The sequence below is a fragment of the Mastomys coucha genome, unplaced genomic scaffold (genome assembly GCF_008632895.1).
Source record: "Mastomys coucha isolate ucsf_1 unplaced genomic scaffold, UCSF_Mcou_1 pScaffold9, whole genome shotgun sequence".
Lineage (NCBI taxonomy): Eukaryota > Metazoa > Chordata > Mammalia > Rodentia > Muridae > Mastomys > Mastomys coucha.
The window spans coordinates 5,762,772-5,784,422 of NW_022196915.1; the positions used below are offsets into that span (position 1 = coordinate 5,762,772).

Below are 21,651 nucleotides of genomic sequence, written 5' to 3' on the forward strand. Positions count from 1 at the left end.
ATGGGGTACAGAGCTAAACAAAGAATTCTCAGTTGATGAACACCAAATGGCTGAGAAGCACCTAAAGAGATGTTCAACATCCTTTGTCATCAGGGAAGCTTTGCAATTTTATGAGGTCCTATTTGTGAATTGTTGATTTGAGAGTATAAGTCATGGATGTTCTGTTCAGGAAAATTTCCCCTGTACCCATGTGTTTCAGTCTTTTTAAGACTTTCTCTTCTATTAAATTCAGTGTACCTGGCTTTAAGTGGAGGCTCTTGATTCACTTGGACTTGAGCTTTGTTCAGGGAGATAAGAATGGATCAATTTGCATTCTTCTACACCCAGAACACTATTTGAACTGGCATGATTTGTTGAAAATGCTGTCTTTTTTTCCACTGGATGGTTTTAGCTTTGTCCAAGAACAAGTGAACATAGATGTGTGGGTGCATTTCTAGGTCTTCAATTTTATTTCTTCAATCTTCCTGCCTGTCTCTGTTTCAATACCATGCCATTTTTATCACTATTGCTCTGAAATACAGCTTGAGGTCAGGGATGATGATTATCCCAAATGTTCTTTTATTGTCAAATAGTTTTTTCCTATCCTGGGTTTCTGATTATGCCAAATGAATTTGAGAATTGGTCTTTGTAGTTCTTTGAAGAATTGAGTTGGAATTTTGATGAGGATTGCATTGAATCTGTAGATTTCTTTCAATAAGATGGCCATTTTTACTATATTAATCCTGTCAATCCATTAGCATGGGAGATCTTTCCATATTCTGAGGTTTTCTTTGATTTCTTTCTGCAGACACTTGAAGTTCCTGTCATACATATTTTTCACTTGTTTGGTTAGATTCACACCAAGACATTTTACATTATGTGTAACAATTATGAAGGGTATTGTTTCCCTAATTTCTTTCTCAGCCTGTTTATCCTTTGAGTAAAGGAAGGACACTCATTTATTTGAGTTATTTTTATATCCAGCTACTTTTCTGAAGTTGCTTATCAGCTGTAAGAGTTCTTTGGTAGAAATTTTGGGGTCATTTAAGTATACTATCATATCATCTGCAAATAATGATATTTTGACTTCTTCCTTTCCAATTTGTATCCCTTTGACCTCCTTTTGTTGTCTAATTGCTCTGGCTAGGACTTTGAGTACTATATTGAATAGATACAGAGAGAGTTGGCAGCCTTGTCTTGTCTCTGATTTTAGTGAGATGGCGTCAAGCATCTCTGAATTTAGTTTGTTGTTGGCTACTGTTTTTGCTGTACATTGCTTTTACTATGTTTAGGTATGGGCCTTGAATTCCTGATCTTTCCAAGACTTTTAACATGGTGAGGTGTTGTATTTTGTCAAATGCTTTTTTAGCATCTAATGAAATAATCATGTGAAATTTTCCCTTTGAGCTTGTGAATACAGTGGATTATGTCAATGGAATTCTGTATATCGAACCATCCCTGCACCCCTGGGATAAAGTCTACTTTATCATGATAGATGATTGGTTTGATGTGTTCTTGGATTCAGTTTCTGATAATTTTATTGAGTATATTTGCATCAATATTCATAAGGGAAATTGTTCTGAAGTTTTCTTTCTTTTTTAGGCCTTTGTTTGATTTAAGTATCAGCATAATTGCAGCTTCAGAGAATGAATTTGGTAGTGTTTCTTCTGTTTCTATTTTGTGAAATAATTTGAAGAGGATTGATAATAGGTCTTCTTTGAAACTCTGATAGAATTCTGCACTAAAACCATCATTCAGTCCTGGACTTTTTATTTTTTTATTTTTTTTTTTGGCTGAGAGACTTGGAATGACTACTTCTACTTCTTTAGAGGTTATGGGACTGTTTAGATCATTTATCTGATCCTAATTTAACGCTGGTACCTGATATGTATGTAGAAAATTATCCATTTCATTCAGATTTTCCAGTTTTTTGATTGTAGACCTTTGTAGTAGGAATTGATCATTCTTTAATTTCCTCAGTTTCTACCGTTATGTCTCCCTTGTCATTTCTGATTTTGTTAATTTGGATACTGTCTCTGTGCCCTCTGGTTATTCTGACTAAGGGTTTATCTATCTTGTTGATTTTCTCAAAGAACCAGCTCCTGGTTTGGTTGATTCCTTGTATAGTTCTCTTTGGTTTTTACTTGGTTGATTTCAGGCCTGAGTTTTATTATTTCTTGGATCAACTCCTCTTGGGGTTATTTGCTCCTTTTTGTTCTAGAATGCTCAGATGTGCTGTTTAGTTGATAATGTGTGCTCTCTCCAGTTTCTTTTTAGAGGCACTCAGAGCTATGAGTTTTCCTCTTAGCACTCCTTTCATTGTATTCCATAAGTTTGGGTATGTTGTACCTGCATTAGCATTGAATTCTAAATCTTCAATTTCTTCCTCCATTTCTTCCCTGATTGTTCAGCTTCAGTGTGCAAGATCACCAGACTTAGTCCATGGTGATCTGATAGGATACATGGGATTATTTCAATCTTCTTGTATCTGTTGAATCTTGTTTTGGGACCAATTATATGGTCAATTTTGGTGAAGGTACCATGAGGTGCTGAGAAGAAGTTATATTCTTTTGTTTTAGGATCAGGTGTTCCATCCATTTGGTTCATAATTCTGTTAGTTTAGTCATGTTTCTGTTTAGTTTCTGTTTCCATAATCTGTCCATTGCCAAGAGTAGGGTCTTGAAGTCTCCCACTACTATTGTGTGAAGTACAATGTGTGCTTTGAACTTTAGTAAAGTTTCTTTTGTGAATGTGTGTGCCCTTGCACTTGCAGTCAGAATTGAGTGTTTATCTTGGTAGATTTTTCCTTTGGTGAGAATTAAGTGTCCTTCCTTATATTTTTGATAACTTTTAGTTTAAAGTTGATTTTATTCAATATTAGAATGGCTACTCCAGCTTGTTTCTTTGGACCATCTGCTTGAAAAATTATTTCAGCTTTTTACTCTGAGGTAGTATCTCTCTTTGTCACTGAGTTGCATTTCCTGTATACAGCAAAATGCTGGTGCTATTCACATATCCAGTCTGTAAATACATATCTATGTATTTTATTGGGGAATTGAGTTAATTTGTGCTAAGATATATTAAGGACCAGTGGTTGTTGCTTCCTAATATTTTTGTTTTTAGTGGTAGAATTATTTTTGTATGACTATCTTCTTTTGGGTTTGTTGAAAGAACATTAATTTCTTACTTTTTCTTGGTGTAGTTTTCCTCCTTGCATTGGTGTTTTCCATCTATCATCCTTTATAAGGCCGGATTTATCGAAAGATATTGTGTAAATTTGTTTTTGTCATGGAATACCTTGTTTTCTCCATCTATGTTAACTGAGAGTTTTTCTGAGTATAGTAGCCTGGCATGGCATGTGTGCTCTCTCAGTGTCTGTATGACATCTGCCCTGGATTTTCTGCCTTTCATAGTCTCTGGAGAGAAGTCTAGTGTAATTCTGACAGGTCTGACTTCATGTGTTATTTGACCTTTTTCCCTTACAGCTTTAAGTATTCTTTCTTTGTTTAATGCATTTGGTGTTTTGATTATTATGTGACAGGAGGAATTTGATTTCTGTTCCAAGCTATTTGGAGTTCTGTAGTCTTCTTGTAGGTTTATGGTTATCACTTTCTTTAGGTTAGGGAAGTTTTCTTCTATAATTTTTTGAAGATATTTACTGGCCCTTAAAGTTGGGAATACTCACTCTTTTCTATATCTATTATCTTTATGTTTGGTTTTCTCACTGTGTCCTGGATTTCCTGGATGTCTTGGGTTAGGAGCATTTTGTATCTTGATTTCTTTGACTGTTGTTTCAATGTTTTATACAGTATTTTTTACACCTGATATTCTCTCTTCTATGTCTTGTATTCTGTTGGGGACACATGCATTTATGACTCCTAATTACTTTCCTAGGCTTTCTAGCACCAGAGTCATATCCTTTTGTGATTTATTTATTGTTTATATTTCCATTTTTAGATCCTAGATGGTTTTGTTCAATTGCTTCACCTGATTGGTTATATTTTCCTGTTTATCTTTAAGGGACATATGTATTTTCTCTTTAAGGGCTTCTACCTGTTTACCTGTGTTCTCCTGTATTTCATTAAAGCAGTTATTTATATCCTTCTTAAAGTCATCTATCATTATGAGTTGTGATTTTAAATCAGAATCTTGCTTTTCCAGTGTGATGGGGTATCCAGGCTTCCTGTTGTGGGAGAACTGGGTTCTAACAATGTCAAGTAGGCTTGGTTTCTGATGTTTATGTTCTTGCAATTGACTCTTGCTATCTGGTTATCTCTAGTGTTAGCTAGTCTTGCTGTCTCTGACTGTAGCTGGTCTCTTCTGTAAACTCGTGAGCCTGTGATCTTAGGTGTGTTAGCACTCCTGGGAAACCAGTTTTCTCCAGGCAGGATTGACTTGTGAAGAGCTGTGGCACAGGGTTAACTCTGGAATGTAGATGGACACATGAAGAATTGTGTCCCCTAGCTGCTCAGTGGTTCCTGTGTCCCATGGGCTCTGGGCTGGTCCCACTTTGGCCAGGTTATTGAGCAGTACTGGTGGTCTTACCTGTGATCTTAGGAGTGTCAGCACTCCTGGGAGACCAGCTTTCTCTGGGTGGAATTGGGTTGCAGAGAGCTGTGGCACATGGTTAGCTCCAGGGAGCAGTTTGAAATCAGATGGATCCTTTCCCTGGCTGCTTTGAGGTTCCTGTATCCTCTGGGCTCTGGGCAGATCCCACTTGGGCCAGGTACTGGAGTAGTAGTTGGGGGTCACAACTCTGATCTTTGGAGTGTTAGCACTCCTGGGATATCAGCTCTTTCCATGCTGGATTGGGTTGTAGAGAGCTGTGGCACAGGGTAAGCTCTGAGGCACAGATGGAAACCGGAAGGATTCATAGGTTGTTCTTTTAAATATGACACTTTCAACTATATCATTAATATTGCTTTACTGAGATCCCATAAGTAAGAAAATCAATCTATCCTTTACATTATAGGTACAATCATGCAAACCCAAATAATAGACACAGAACTACAAGAAATCAAGAATTGCTAACAGCAGGAAAAATTGTCATCTTTAGGGAAGAAGATTCCATCCCAGTTGATTATTCAATAGCAAATGTGGTCAGCCCCCAAATCTTATACCTACAAGTTACATCATGTGGACTGATCAGGTTGCTTTTACATAGTTAGGAATATGGAGATCTCAAAATTTGGGAAAAAAGAATTTGAGAAAAAGAACAAGGTACATGGGAGGACTTGTAGGAAGGAAAGAAGGGAAATCTTACATTTTATTTTGTTTTTTTATTAATTTACAATGGCATAGGTTAACATATTTTAAATAATAAGTATGGAGAGAAACCTTGTATTGAGAATGCCTGCTATGACAGGTTCATTGATGCCCTAAAAATGAAAAAAAAAAAAAGAGGCAACCTAGATGCCTGTCTGATTATGAATGATGATGAATGGTAATGAAGATGTGGTACATATAGAAAGTGGAAGATTGTTTTGCTGTAAGGAAAAACCAAATTATGAAAATACCAGGGAAATGAATAAAATTGTAGAATATTACTGTTATTGGGAGTAATAAAACCTCCAAAGTACAAACATCACATGTTCTCTCTGTTATGAGTATCTAACGTGCAGTACCTCTGCAAACTAGACAGCAAAGAAGCAAAAAGCAGGCAGTATTACATTAAGAAAGTGGGGGTTGTGGAGAAGCTGGGGAATGATGGCACATACCTTTAATTCCAGCACTTGGGAGGCAGAAGCAGGTAGATTTCTGAGCTCCAGAACAGCTAGGACTACACAAAAAAAAGGAAGAAAGAAAGTAAGGGTACTAGAAGGGAGATGAGAACGTAAGGTCAGGGTGGGGAGAAAGCTAATTGGGATAAAAGGAGTGTAAAGAAACATTTGTAAAGCAAGTATGTCCAGTTGCACAATGAAGGCTTGATTGTTATAGAGTAAATGACTGCACTCTGAATGGATTCAAAATCCATACCATAGAAGGGGGGAGGACCAGTGTCTGTTTCTATCTGCCTGGCATGATGTAGGAGGAGGTAGGAGGCTAGTGTATGGAACATATAAACTGGCATAGGTTGAAACTCCATTTGAAATACCTCTGCCATCACAAAAGTCAAAAGCAGCTTCTAGCCTTCATCAGAGAAACCAGCCCATATAATGAACTGTGGTAAATGCAGAGACATGGCTTTCTAAGATGCAGAAAATATGGGCCCATCCCTAAAGAAGTTATTTATACCACCCTTATAAGGTTCAACAAACACTGTGGAAGAGAAAGTTCTGTAAAGTTTGGTAGATATGGAGATAAACTATTAAGGACCATTAGCTAAGATTTCATACAAATATGGAGCAAGTGTCTAACCACCCTTTTGCTTTCTCAGCTATGGCACTGAATAGTCTGAAGATATCTTTCAGGTGTTATGGTGGTCAAATGAGATGATGTGTGTTGTGTATCTGGGCGTATTACTAAGTCAAATTATTGTGGTCTATATGCTACTAGGAAGACAACCTTCCCCACTTCATTGGCAATTATAAATACAATGCACTAAGTAACAAGTTGAAAATGTTAATTCTAAAGCTTCCTGAGACTTCTTAATTTGATGCCTAGTTCAATAAACATTGGGAACCTAGAAATATTCCTCTTCTTGTATATCCCCTTCTCCAGATTTCACAAGTGCACAAGATGGGGAGAGTGAAGCTGAATTAATGCCTGATGAGTTTGAAGAGAAACCAGAACGAGAAAAGAAGCACTCAAACTTCACCTTGTGCAGTGTGTGTAACATTCAGCTGAACTCGAACGCTCAAGCACAAATTCACTACAACGGCAAATCTCACAAGAAAAGACTGAAACAGCTCAACACAGGAACGCTGAGGAACGACAATGGTAAGCTCTGTGGTATATTCTCAATTTTGTATCACCAGTTTCAGGTGTATGTTTGGCGATGTGAAGATGGAAGAATGTCTTCATTTAACTCAAGAGAAAATTATTAAATATATTAATTGCACATCATCTTAAACTGAAACAGTTCCCTCTGCAATAGGAAAAATACTGTATCTATGTCTGTAATGTAATGTGACCACCAGAAAATTTCTAGAATTTGAAAAATGTTAATAGGAGCTTCGTGATGTTTATTCTTGATATGGATAGATTTATTGATGGATATTTCTTCATGGTATATAGGATGATAGAGGTTTTGATGTTTGTTTTTGCATTCTTTCAGGTGCATGTGAAACAGTAGGGTTTTGAATGTTTGAGGTGTCAGGTTTGTGGTTTTCTGGTGGATAGTATAACTGTAAATGATTTGGGTTAGCATATTTCTTTTCAGAGAGGTATTTACTTCAACAAGAATGTTACTGAAGTTTCTAGTAAAATTAATAGTCTGTTGGACCGTTTGGCACTGTTATTTTAAAGTATGAGTTGATTGGATGAAGATACAGTTCTAAAAATAAATACTTTGGAAAACAGATGTGAGATTGTGAGGAAATAAGGAAGTTAGTGGAAATGAATGGACTTCATGGGAGAGATACTTTGAAGAACAAAGGTGTAAAAACTAAAAAAGATAATTACAATAATCTGATCAGATTTTTCTTGCATGGTGAATAAAACATGAAGTTTTACCGACTAAATAAGGCTGATTTCTAATGTCTATAGCTACTTAATGTCATAAAGATATACCATTTTGCAGTATTTTGCTACTACTGAACAAGGGGATATTTAGAAAATAGAAAATCCTTCAACTGTGTTGTATCCATACATATGTGTGTCTGTCCGTAAGCATACATATATGGCCACATGCTAGAATATTCTATTGGAAAGAAATTCATATTTTTTCTTTCAAATGTATAACATTTAGTTTGTTATCCATGTTGTTTGTGAGGAATATACAAGAAAAACTTGTAAGCAGAACTTGTAAATTGAATTGAAGTAAATTCCTTTAACATAGAATGAGCCTAGAAAGCAAATATGCTTTCATCATTATTATAGATAATATACATATTCCTGTCTTTGCTTAGAACTGCCTGAGAAGAATATGTTACTTAGCATCAACTTCTAGATTAACTCACCTTTCACTAAATGACAGAATTTGATCCCACACTGCTGGTCTTTAAGTATTACTAGAGGGGATGGTATGGGCTTATGTGCTTTATGTCCCTGCCTTGACAAACTTCTTTAGGATAAATAGTAGAAGATATAATAGAAATAAATAAAGTGCCAGAATTCATGGTTTATAATCCAATCCAAATCACACAGTGGCCAGCATTTTTAACCTATAATGTCATAAATACATTTCCTGAAATTTGATATTTTAAAAAATTGTACCAGTACCCTTTTTACAGGTTAGTTTGATTTAAATGCTTTACATGTCTGTGATTTTATTCGCCTTTTCCCCACAACCAGCTTGGGAGATAGCAGTAATCTACCTATTATAGATTCAGACAATAGTAATGGTGTTGCTAGAGGACAGACATCTATTACTTGTTCATACTAGCAATTGGAGTATCTGCTCTTTACATAAATATCTGGGTACCATGGGTCTACTGTCTTACCCCCCAAAAAACACATTGAAAAGTAGTGTGCTTCTCTCTGTTCAAAAGAAGAAATTATTTCTAGCAGAATGGAGAAAATTGAAACTTCATTATATTCCTTCAAATGCCTTAATCAATATCCTGTTCAGCAAAGTGTTTATCAGTGGGATTTCTGTCCGTTTAAATGCTGTGTTAGGCATTTTCGGCTATTATGCAAGTCACTGAAAACAGCCATGATTCACTGAATAAGAGAGGTAATTTACATTCATTTGGCCTGGAATTATACTTCAAAGGAAGGGGGCATGAGTATGGGTCCAGCATGTGTCATATCTATGTCTTGAGGACACAAATAATTGGAAAAACTGTTGAAGGCAGCAGTGTGTACACCATTACCTATAAAAGTGTGGCAAGGCTGGCCTTAATCAAGGCTGGCTGTTTTTGAGGAAATTGGAACTGAAGCATAGATTATAAATGGCTCCAGCTGCATATATAGCAGAGGATAGACTTGGACATCAATGGGAGGAGAGGCCCTTGGTCCTGAGAAGGCTCGATGCACCAGTATAGGGGAATGCCAGGAAAGGGAAGTGGGAGTGCATGTGTTGGTGAGCAGGGATCGGGGGTGGGGTGGGATAGGGGATTTTCAGAGGGGAAACCTGGAAATGTAAATAAAGAAAATAATAAAAAAGATAAAGGAAGAGAATCAGTAAGAGAGGGAGAAAATCAGTTTTATGGATGCCAACTTTAAGAAATCCTATTGACAAATGTTTTGCATTTAGTGTTCACTGAAATAAACCTGACTGAGACTAAGTATATATATTATATATATGATATAACAATAATATCATATATATAATATATATAATAATTATGAATATATACTTAGTATATATTCATATATATATGAATTAACAAAGGGGTAAAACCTGATGTAGGCCTGAAAACCCTGAAATACTTTTTGTTATTTTTTTTAAATTTATAGGGATTCTGGCCCATGGAACAAGTTTTTGCTGAAGTAATAGGTTATAATAACCACTCAATATGTTTTAGATTCCAGTGAAGCTCAGCCTTCTGAGAAAATCCTAAGAAAACTGTAGTGTTTGCCAGATTCCATGGTGCAAATCATAATCAAGATTTTGTCCACTTTTAAAAGTTTAGAAGAACAACTCTATTTGCATGTGGGAGAGGTACAAAAAAAACTGATTCAATTAATCCTCTAATGTTCATAGGATAGGGGTTCCTGAGACAAAAAAATTACCTAGAGCTGTCTGCTATGAGTTTGTTTCACCTTATTCCCCTGAGACCAATTGGTACTTTGGTATTAATCAATTTTCACTCTGCTTCTTAATCAAGGGAGTGATACTTCTTTTCCTTTGTGGTTGCACAGTTTGTAGATGTCCAGTTATATCATAACTTGTATCCACTACCACGTTTCCATTCAGATTTATTTATTTATTTACTTATTTTCCAAATGCTGCCTCCCATCATGTCCCTCCCTCACAGAGTCTCATCTGAGAGTGTGGGGCTTCCCAGGCTATGCCTCAACCTTGGCACATGAAGTCATTGCCAGATTAGGCTCATGCTCTCCCACTGATGCCTGATGGGGCATCAATGAAGACTGAGCTGTCTGTCTTGTACATATGTGCCTGGGTGCCTCATTCCAGTCTGTGCATGTTCTTTGATCAGTGACTTAGATTCTGACAGCTTCAAGAGTACCAGGTATGTTGACTCTGTTGGTCTTCCTGTGGAGAATCCCGTCTACTCCAGGGTCTTCAGTCCTTTCCCCCAACTCTTCCATATATGTCCATTCTCCATCTAATATTTGACTGTGGATGTCTGCATCTGTTTCAGACTGTGGGGTAGAGCCTCTCAGACAACAGATATGCTAGGCTCTTGTCTGCAAACCTAACAGAGTATCATTAATAATGTTAAGGATGGATGCTTGCCCAAGGGATAGGTTTAGTTTCAAGTTGATCCAGTTATTCATTAGCATTTCCTCTGGTTTTTGCTCCATCCCTGCATTTCTTTTAGACAGGACAATTTTCAGTCAAAAGTTTTGTAAGTGGGTTTGTGTACCTATCCTTGCACTGGGGGACTTTCCTGGCTCCAGGAGGTAGCCTCTTCAGGTTCCACATTCCTTCTGTTAGGCATCTCTGCTAAGGTCACCAACTGTATACAACTGCTTAGGGAAGGTGGAGGACCTGCTTTTGCAAGTGCTGCAGCAAGCTAGGGCCTGGGTCAGTTCTTCAACTATCATACTGAAGATAGCTGGCTCATAGTTGGCTCATCTATAATCCCAACAGACAGGCCCAGCTCTACCTTGCTGTCCAGGCAAAGTGTAGGACCCACTCTTCCAAGTGTTCTAGACAGTGAGGGACAGGGATACTTCTACTCTCATGACCCCTGTGACAGCTCTCCTCCCTATCATAGGTAGTGAGGGACTAGGGGGGCAGGAAAGGGCATCTCTTCCTTGTCATCACTACTATATGTCAGAGAAGTTGCAGGGCCAGCTTTTCCATGCTCATACCCTTGTATGGCTCATCTGTGCCCTGCCATGAGGGCCAGCTCTACAGTGCTGCCCAGGCAAGGTGCAAGTGACACATTGGCAAGTTCTGCAGCAAATGAGGGCCAGGGTCACCTCTCCTGTCTGCCGTAAGAGGCAAAGAGTAAGTCTTGGGGTTGGGGGGGAGGCCATTTTCTCTCATCTATGATACCACATGACAGAAAGGGGCAGGGTTAACTCTCCCACATTCACACCCTTGGGACTGGCTCACCACAAACTCTCAACCAGGTTCTACTCTTTCTACAATTTTCCTGTGCTTGGATGTTATACATTGTCTGCTGTTTCAATTACTGCAGCTGGTGAGAGGGAGCATCAGTTCTTCTGCTCTCATTCCCTGTGAGTGAGCTTGTTTTGATGCCCAGATGCCCAGGAGAGAGCTGGGGACAGTCTACAGAGCTCTCAGACATCCAACATGACCCCAGCTGGCAGTCCAGACCAGAGACATCTGCTTGACCTTTTGTAGGATCATTGACAAAGATGTGGCCCTTAGTAGCAGCATAGGTAAGGAGCTCAGCATGGCCTTATGTGGCATTACTGGTTACTCACATTAAGTTGTTCATCACTACCCTGTAGTCTCTAGTTCTGCCTCTCTTCATTGTGTACACCCTTCTACATCTGCTTTTCTTCCAACTCTCTGTCACTCCTCTTAGTGACACCTGGGATATCTGGTTGTTTGGAGTTGTTTCAGGAATGGTCTCGGGAGTGCTATGCCACATGACAGAGGTCACGTCAGATGTTGTCTGCCTACCTTGGTCTGTGTAGCAGTGCTAGATCCATAGTAATTTCAGGCTAACCTCCCATCTGGGCTACATGGTGTCAAACTGATGGTTGTCTTGGCTTACTCCTCACCTGGACCCTGTGGCACCAGATTGTTGGTTGTCTCAGGCTTGCTCCCCACCTGGGACCCCAGGCATGGGTTGTCCCATCGCAGCAGTCCTGTACTCCTGCCTTCCTATTCTGCTTTACCCCTAGAAAGTCTTTTACCTTCTCTTCCATAGGAGTCCGCCTAAGAAACCACAAGTAAGTCTATCTTAACTTTAACAATTAGTACCATGATGAGCACAATTTGTTTCTCTACATTTGTTTTCTGTTTGATCTCCTCAACATCAAAAGTACAACGGAATGAAAACCAAACTGGATTCAATTTCTCTGGTACTTTGTATACAACAGCAATTGAATTCCAGTCAATGAGTGTCCAAAATAAGTGTAATTATATCCATATCACAAATAACCTAGCCAGGATCAAAGGAACTGATATTTGCCAGTGTCTTCATTCAGTTTCAGAATTGCTGGTGTCTGTATGTTAATCTTACAGTGAACACATGTTGTTATCGATAGAAATAGGCTGTATATTTGGATATTTCCATATTCTGTTGAATTTATGTTGTCTCAGAAATTACTTAAGCTACCTTTTTATAAAAAGCTCATGATTCCTTAAATTTTCATCAATAAATCAACTGTGCAAATATTTCAAGGAGAGCAAGTCACATAAATATAAACTCTAACAATTTCCACTACATAACATCTGTCACTTCAGAAATCTGTTTTTTTATACAAACTATTCGAGATAAGGTAAGATAATAATAATAATAATAATAATAATAATAATAATAATAATAATAATGTGGCTATAGGGATTACTAGAATTAATGTTAACTGAATATGTAGATTTTACCATTTTTCAGCTGTGAGTCACAGCTCATGAAATCTACACATCTCAGAAATTACAATATGGGCCCATCTTTACAAAAGGTTCGATTTCATAATTTTGCAAATAATGATTATTCTGATGATAAAAATTACATAGTCAAGTCATACTGTACTCAAATGCACAAAATAAATTAAACTTACTCAACAATCATAAACTTCTAGCTATAATGCCCCAATGACTCAAATAAATATGAATAATATAATATGTATAATTTTATATGTATATTCTCTATTATGATATAATAATGTTTATACAGCACAGCTTAATTTGGGCTTGGCCAAATGACTCATCACATAAAGATACTCATTGCTAAGCTTGATGATCTGAATTTGATCCATGAGACTAAAATGGTAGAGAAAGAGAAAACCTACTTCCAAAAGTGATCTTGAAACTGCCACACATGCTTTGTTCTACACATAAGCACCCGACTCCAATTCAACTAAATAAATAGGAAAAATGTCAAAACTACTATAAGAAGTCAAGAATTGAAATTTCTTGCTAAATGCAGATATTTTAATCACATATGTCCTTTTCTTTGTCTTGTGATATTGTATATACAGAAAAAAAATCTTTGTAACAGAGTATAAAATACAATGCTAAAATATCACCAAAACATCTTTCATTTATAGAGGTTTTATGAAATACCTATGACAACAGTCATAAATTTTGAGATGTTTAAACTCATATGACCAATTAATTTCATTCAACTTTCTATGTTTTCAGTGGGTAAGCTGGTTGTCAATACTAGTTGATTGACTGAACAACACATTGACCTATCACTATCCCTTTATTTGATTCCCCTACACGTCTTAGATGACATGTTATTATGCTTCATTTTCTCTTTTTCACACTTGGCTTCAACTGCTATCAAATATTTAAATTTTATCTGCAGTATTCTTCAGTCTCTTGCTGTTCATTGTTTCTTTCGATATAAGTCTAGGGTATGTTGACTTTTACATATTCTCTTATCATTAAATTTTCTTTCCCTTAGCAAAAACACTAAATGCATTTTTCATTTCTATTGTCACTCATCTATTACTTTTCCTTTCCATTGATTACCCCAGATAGCATTAAAGTATCAAGAGGCTTCAATTTGCTTTTAATGCAGTGCTGGTTGTTAATGAAAACAACACAGTCTTAGTATTTTTTAGTGCCTCCAGTCCTAGATTTGTAGCACAGACCCATCATTTATATACACATTTATCTTACTATTTGATCTTCAAGGACTGTTGATGCTTTTATACAATATTGATAGAACAACAGAACTTGTCAGTACTTTTGTGACTACCTTGTGGTCTCTTCTGGAGTTTTATTTACTAGCATAGTAGCTTTCCCAATGGTTTTTACCCACATCAGTATGTGACATACTATAAAGCTTCAATAAGCAGCAGCATCCACATCAGAGTCTTGGTGAGTATCATCACCCACATCAGTGTGTAATACACTGCAGAGCACCAATAAGTATCATCACCCACATCAGTGTATAACATATTACAAGAATCCAGTGAAGAATATGACTCATATATATGTATGTGACTACTGTAGAATTTCAATAAACAGAATTATCAATGTAAGTATGTGACATACTTTAGGACCTCAATAAGAAATATGACCAACAATAGTGTGAGACACATTACTGAACTCCAGTGAGTATTATCACCTACTTCATGTGTAATACACTAAAGAGGTCCAGTATCATCACCCACATTGTTGTGTAACACACTGCAAAGCCCTAGTAAATATCATCATTTGTATCAGTGTGTGACACACTACTAAGTCATAGTGAGTATCATCATTTGAACCAGTTTTATAACACACTACAGAGGTCCACTGAGTATCATCACATACATCAGTGTGTAATATACTGCAACTCCATTGTGTGTCATCACCTGCATCAATGTGTAACATACTGCAGAGCTGATGTGAAGAATATTCTTTTGTTCATAGTTTCCTTCATAGCTATAATGAGAAATGCCCTTAAGTTGTAACATCTCCACTTTATGTATGAAGTGACTTAACACTGTTCTAAAATGAGTCTGAAGAGTAACTAACAGAGCTTAAACATACATACTTATTCCCCCTTGATAACATCAACTCAATGGAAGTTACAGAATATTGCTGGATTTTGCAAATGTTGAAACAGACCACTCAGACAGGCCATACTTAAGCATAACTGTGTATATGGCAGTGGCATCCCTAGAGGGTTCATGCTTCTTTACAGAATAATCCTGTCAGGTTTAATTTTCAAAAGCAATTGCTCTTCTGAAGCTAAGCTTGGTTCTAATCATTTAAACACACAAATACACACAAACACATACACACACACAAACACATACACAAAACCGTAATCACAGATTCTTAATGTTTAGCTGAACGGATGACACCAACTGCAATTTTGAAGTATTTACACTATATTTTATTAATTATCTAAGAAATGGTTGAAAATTATACTCTGTACTTTAACAGATCAAGCAAGGTAGTATTAGTAGGTTGTTCTATTCCTAAAGCAACAGAGTCAATGTGGTAGTTTCTGAAGTAGAAAGAACAGGATATGGCTGAGAAGACTACTGAATTTAAGACTTAATCAGTTGCTTTACTCTGTTCTCTTAAGTCTTGTGGGTTTGAATTTGATTACTTAGCATACATGACTAAAGACACATTTATGAAGTACAGATTATGATTCAGTTATGTTTCCTTAAATGAAATTATCCTATACTAAAGATATACAACCTGTGCCTTTGGAATGTTATTCATTAAGATGTTGTGTAAAATTTCAGTGAACATACTAGGAATATACCATAAACAAAACATCTGTTTTTAGAAAGTTGTCAGCACAGAAGTGAAATGAAGCCCATGCCTGGTTCTTAAATACCTATTCTTCATCTCTGCTGCTTTCTCTGATGAAACTGTCACACACAGAACAAGCTTCCTCAAACCAAACCTCAGCAGAAGATATATATAATAAAAACCTCTCTTATCATAAAATGCCTGGCCAGTGAAGGACGTGGAAAAGAAACAGAAGTTTCTAAAGTGTACCTGAGCCTTCCTTATACCCCATGCCCCTCTCTCTGTTGAAATAATACTTGTCAAACTCAATTGCTTGAAACTGAATCCTAAAAAAATATTAGAAGTAAATAGAGAAATATAAAAGGATATAAAAAGTAACAAGGTTCTATGTGGATAGGGTATAGCTTTCCCTTGTCAGAGGAATGATCACATAGCCTCTGGTACTCTAAAGTGACTGCACTTTGGGTTACAGTAGATTTTTAAATATATATATATATATATATATATATATATATATATATATATATATGTTGCCGGCCAGCAGCAACAATAAGGATGGGTTTTCTGGAATATGTTGTCAGGAGAAAATTGGCAAGCCATGTTTATGTTACCTTAATCCACGTGGAAGGTTCTTAAAAAAATTAGACAGCATTCAGGTGTGATACCCATCTTTCATTTAATAATAATCTTTGTTACAAGCGAACAAGTAGAAGAGGTGAGGCAAAACCTCTCCCCCAAGTTCGTCAGCATGCTGGCCCAATCAGCAGCTCCTTATTTGGTCTCTGGAGGTGGGACTTCTGATATAACTGGAACCAGGAGAGAGGCGTGGCAAATATCAGGTGGTGGGCAGAGTGGTGTGGTTATGAGAGGCAGGTAGGTTCAAGCAGGAGGGTTACAAATATATATATATATATATATATATATATATATATATATATATATATATAAATGTGCAAATATGCATTATGTATACACATGTAAATGTGGTCCAACATATGCATAGATGTTAGAAGTTGATTATCTCCTATAATGTGGGTCCCAGTATCAAACTAAGGTTCTCCAGTATGGTGGCAGGCGATTTTTCCTTATGCCCTGTGACCCTCCTACAGCTGAGGTCTGATTCTATCAGACCCTGCCTTGCCACAGATAGCCACGCCTCTCTGCCCACCTCCTGCTAATTGCCACGCCTCTCTCCAAGTTCCAATTAGGCCGGAAGTCCCGCCTCCAGAAACTGAAGATGAAGCTGCTGATTGGGCCAAGTTGTTGACAAACTTGGGGGAGGGGTTTTGCTTTACTTATCTACCTGTTTACTTGTAACAAAGAGAATCCAATGAATGATGGCAGACTGAAAGCATACCATGTGTTGGTCTAAATTTTTCAAAACCTTCCCGCATTTCCGGTACCCTTAATTCTCAGGCCCTGACCTCCATTCCAGATGACCCATTCCTACGAGTGGCTGTAGGCCCCATATCATTGATCCATGCAGTAGATTTTAAAATGCCAGTTGGTCAAGGTAGTTCAAGTGACTTGCAAAATCATGTAGGCTCTTAGTGTTGTTCTTACTTCCATTTTAGGGACTGAAGATAGATTCTTCCTACTAAACACACCATACTTCAAATTTGGGTGATTGGAGCTGGACTTGACCTGAAAGACTCCTGCCTGTGATCTAGCTTCCATAGTGCCAGAAAGAACTTTGCAAGCTGTTGAAGTTAGGGCCAAGTTTTGCCTTCCAGCCTGATGCTTCTAGAAATAAGACTCAGACCCAAATTATATTTCCAAATACCTTAGTCATATAGCTAGGATCTACTTTGACTATGTCATTACTAAAGATAAGACATTTATTTTAACCTACATTTTGCCCCTTGGCTGGTTACCTGTGCTTAGGTACCATGCATCTGTCTCCTCATATCTTTTCTGGCTTCCTTCTTCCTCCATTTCTCACAGAATTCTTTCTCCTTTCTGTAACCCCCCTCTATTTTCTGCCTAGGCCATAGACCAAAGGCTTTTTAATTAACAGGTGAGGCATCCATACAATACACAAGATGATCTCTCTATGGCAAGCTGCCAATGGAGGGAAGCAATCAATAGTCCTACTCAGCTGTGATGCTTTTAAACAATAACAATGACTAACATGAAAAAAATATCTTTATATTGGCTGTAACAAACAGCTGTCTTCTCAATATTAGAGAAAGCATGCCTGGAATTTTGCCAACTAGTTATGGATAGAGGGTCATGTGTGTTAGAAAAGAACCTATTGCTACCAGTTTACTAGACCATAACTTCTAACATTTCTAACTGCATTCTAAAATATATCTCTCTACCCACAGAAAAGTGTAGGTTTTATTCCTCATTTTAAAAAAAGAAAAGAAAAAGCTTCTCTTTACGGTAAACATACACCATTACAGAACACCACAACTAGTCAAATTACAGAGGTAAATTGAACATGTGGAGCCTCAGTGGGTACATAAACAACACAAATCCTGCACCTAAGGCTTGAGGGACATTGCAGAAGAGGAAAAAGAAAGATTCTGGAATACAGATGACCAGGAGAGCTGCTGTGGGATTGGGGATCCTAGAAATTACAGTTCAACTGCCTCCTGAACAATATTGCTGCCTAAACAAAATCTAACAGAGTCTCAACCCAAGACATAGAAGAGCTAAGAGAGGGAAAGCTAGCCTCTTGCAGGAAGCTTGGTAACTAGTTATCAAACAAAAAGTAATCAGTCCTGAAGTCATATACATACGAGCAACAAAAACAAGCTCAGCAGTTTGTATTTATATTTAATAATGTATGTGTGCAACAATAATAAAAAGAAGAGGCCATTTAATTTAGAGATAATTAGCGAGGATGTTGGAGGAGTTAGAGGGAGGAAAAAAAAGGAAAAATGTTGCAATGATATTTTAATTAAAATAAATAGTTTTAGAAATAATAGTTATTAGGTTTTAAAGAGTGAGAGAAAACATGGATTTGAGATGAAATAATATTATTCAAGAAAGAAATATTTTAAAGATATTCCTTTATTCTTCTTATTGTTGTTTATTGATGAAGTTTTTGCTATGTATTAAAGGCTTTGTGCAGGCTCCAAATATGTATTCTTCCTGTCTGAGCATTCAAAGTGCTTTGATTTCTTACTATGTACCCAGAATATTTTATTTTAATTGAAGGATACACAGAAATATGAATCTATATTCTTTGCTCCTTTTTCATTTGAATATTAGTATTTATGTCTTCTGTCACTATGGTGCTGTATCACAACCTTTAGTTGCATGTATTAAAAAAAAACTCCAACTGACTTAAAGAACAATGTACTATTCTACTAGATAAAACATGATACTGACATAAGAGTGCAGACAATTGAGTTGAATGTCCTGACCACTGTTGGCTGACTGTCTTGGTTCTGCTCTTTACACTTCTAGGATAATCCATTAATTATTTAGATTCTATGGCCCTCAGTTTTCTAGCTGTATGATGTATAGGATGGTGCTAATTCTTTAGTGTTAAGTTTCTGCGGTATATTCCATTCATATATAAAATCCCCAAGCAGTAGTAAACAGTGTTCATTCTTTACTTGAACTTCTTCTTTGTTAACACTTTTCCTCATCAACAACAATTTTTTCAAACACAAACATCAGCAAGAGATGTTTGCCTCCTTCCTAGTTATGATGGTCAAAGCAACAGAATAGAAACTACAAGACTGATGGGCTATTGCCAACCCTATAATTACAAAGTAATTATACTGCTCAGAGAGTTCAATATAATCCTTATTGACCCTCCTGGAAGCCAAAGCATCCTACATAATGTCAGAAGTCTGGGAAGGGTGGGATTTCTAAGGCCAATTGATGTCCTCTTACCAGAAGAGACAGAGGTGGATTTAGACAGGTAAGAAAAATGGTGAAGATTTCAAATTTGGGTCAGAATTTGACTTGCTTATCAAGGATAATGGGAGAAGAGTAACTAAAAACTTCTATATAACCCATTGTCATACTCTTTCAGTTTATAATATTAAATGATTTTGCCACAGAATCCCAAAAGGTGAAATATTGACATATATCTTGGTGGTAACCAACAGCCACCTAATTGGATTTAAATCTACCTTAATAGGAGAAAATTACCTGATAATATAAATTTGATAAACTTTCCAGAGCTGATGAGGCCATGAAGCCTAAAGGAGAACCCCTCATTAATGCCTTTATAAAATCAGTACTATCTATAACTGCATTCAAAATGTTTATCCTTAATCCCATAGATAAGTGTATTTCCCACTCTTCATCAAAGAAACTGCTTATTGTAATAGATGGATTCCATTACAGAAACTGACAGGTGGATTCTTAATTGCTTGATCTGCATTTATTTTCATCCTTCTGATTTTTTGTAAAGCACGTGTATAAGAACAAAGTACAGTAAGTGGAACTCTGTGTCTCCAAATGTATTTTATTGTCAAGTCCATCATTTGTGGCCCTAACGTGTAAAGTAGCATGGCATCCTTGAATACTTGTTATGAGAGCTCTTCATCACAGTTATTGTACGGTTAAAAGGAGAGAAAATGAAGAAGAGTAGAGATAATAGTTCCAGGGAAACTGCAACCTAGATTATATGTCCTGCAATTCAGGAACTTGGATATAATCACCTTAAGTCACTGAAATCATTCATCTGTCCTTTTCCCTGTAGAATTCTTCAATAATTAATGGCTACTAAAAGCAGAGTATAAATACACTCCATAGTCCTTACAGATGTGATCACTATGGAGAATCTGTAGAAAATAGCTCTAGGATCTGAACTTACCATAAAATGCTTATACACAGCCATTTTAATTTACACAGTTTTATGTTCACAGCCTCAGCATGCCTCCCTTCATTTTGTGTTTTGCTTGGGTGTTGAAATCAGATATTAATAGACAGACAGAAAGGTAAAATCTGACTTTTTTTTCAGAATGTAAGGAGCATACAGTTTCAAAATATTGTTATTGAAAAATCCACCACAGTTTTCCCTTCCAGCTTCCCCCACATTCTAGATTCCCCATATCCATTTTCCCTCCATCTATTTTCAGAAAAAAAACGTAGGCCTCTAAAAGACAACAACAAAATACAATAAACAAAGATATAATTTCTAGGCAATACAATCAATAAGAATGAAAAAAAGACAACTGAGTTGTAAATAAAACTAGAAGAGTTACATGTCTTTTACACCATAAATTTCTATGAAGATCATGCCATGAAACATGATCTTTGTTTTTGCTTGTTATTTTAAAAAAATATATACACTTGAAAAAAACTACAACAAAACTGAGAAAAATAGAATCACTTTAAACTAAACCCTATAATAATACTATGAACAAAACATCTTGTCAGAAATAGAGGTGTCACTTAGAAAGACATGGATGTTTTAAAAGTTTCCTTCTGGTAATAAGTTGCTTTGTGTCTGAGAAACACAAACTCCTCACAACTTACTCTGAGTAGCTGTTACCCAAGAGTTCTAACTGTCTGAAAAAAATGACCATCATTTAACCACAGGGAGTATTAATTAATGTTACAATCCAAGTTTCAATGACTTCATGTATATACATACTTAAGAAACTATAACAACAATAACAATAAAACAAAGCAAACAAACAAACAAACAACAAAACCAATATAAAGCAAAGTGTACCAGCCTATAGGATTAATAATACTGAACTTGACTTTGTTGGTCATAAACTTTTGGTCAAGCACTTTACTATCTATATGCTGACTAAGTTGGTTTTGTTTTTTTGTTTTTCAACTTGACACAAGCTATGCTCATCAGGGAAGTCAGAATCACAACTGAGAAAAATCCATCTGTCAGATTGGCCTATAGACAGGCATATGGGGACATTTTCTTGATTAATGATTAATTTGGGAAAGACCAGACCACTATGTGTGATGTTATCCTTGGGCAAGTGGTCCTGAGCTGTTTTAGAAAGAAGAATAAGACAGCCAAAAATATCAAGCAAGTAAGGAGCGTTTCTCTAGGAACTCTGCATCAGGTCCTACACGTATGTTCCTGCCTTTAGTTCTTGTCCTGACATCTCTTCATGAAGAACTATAAAGTGAAGCAAAGCTTTTCTTCATCAAGT

At 36.7% G+C, this 21,651-nt stretch overlaps 1 protein-coding gene across 1 annotated transcript in view; it reads left to right on the forward strand.

Moving 5' to 3' along the window:
• Znf385d (zinc finger protein 385D) overlaps positions 1–21,651 on the forward strand; it is a 764,160-nt gene that overhangs the window by 252,109 nt on the left and 490,400 nt on the right. Inside the window, exon 2 of the mRNA XM_031361636.1 lies at positions 6,640–6,858. Coding sequence (XP_031217496.1) covers positions 6,640–6,858 — 219 coding nt within the window. The remainder of the gene's footprint in view (positions 1–6,639; positions 6,859–21,651) is intronic.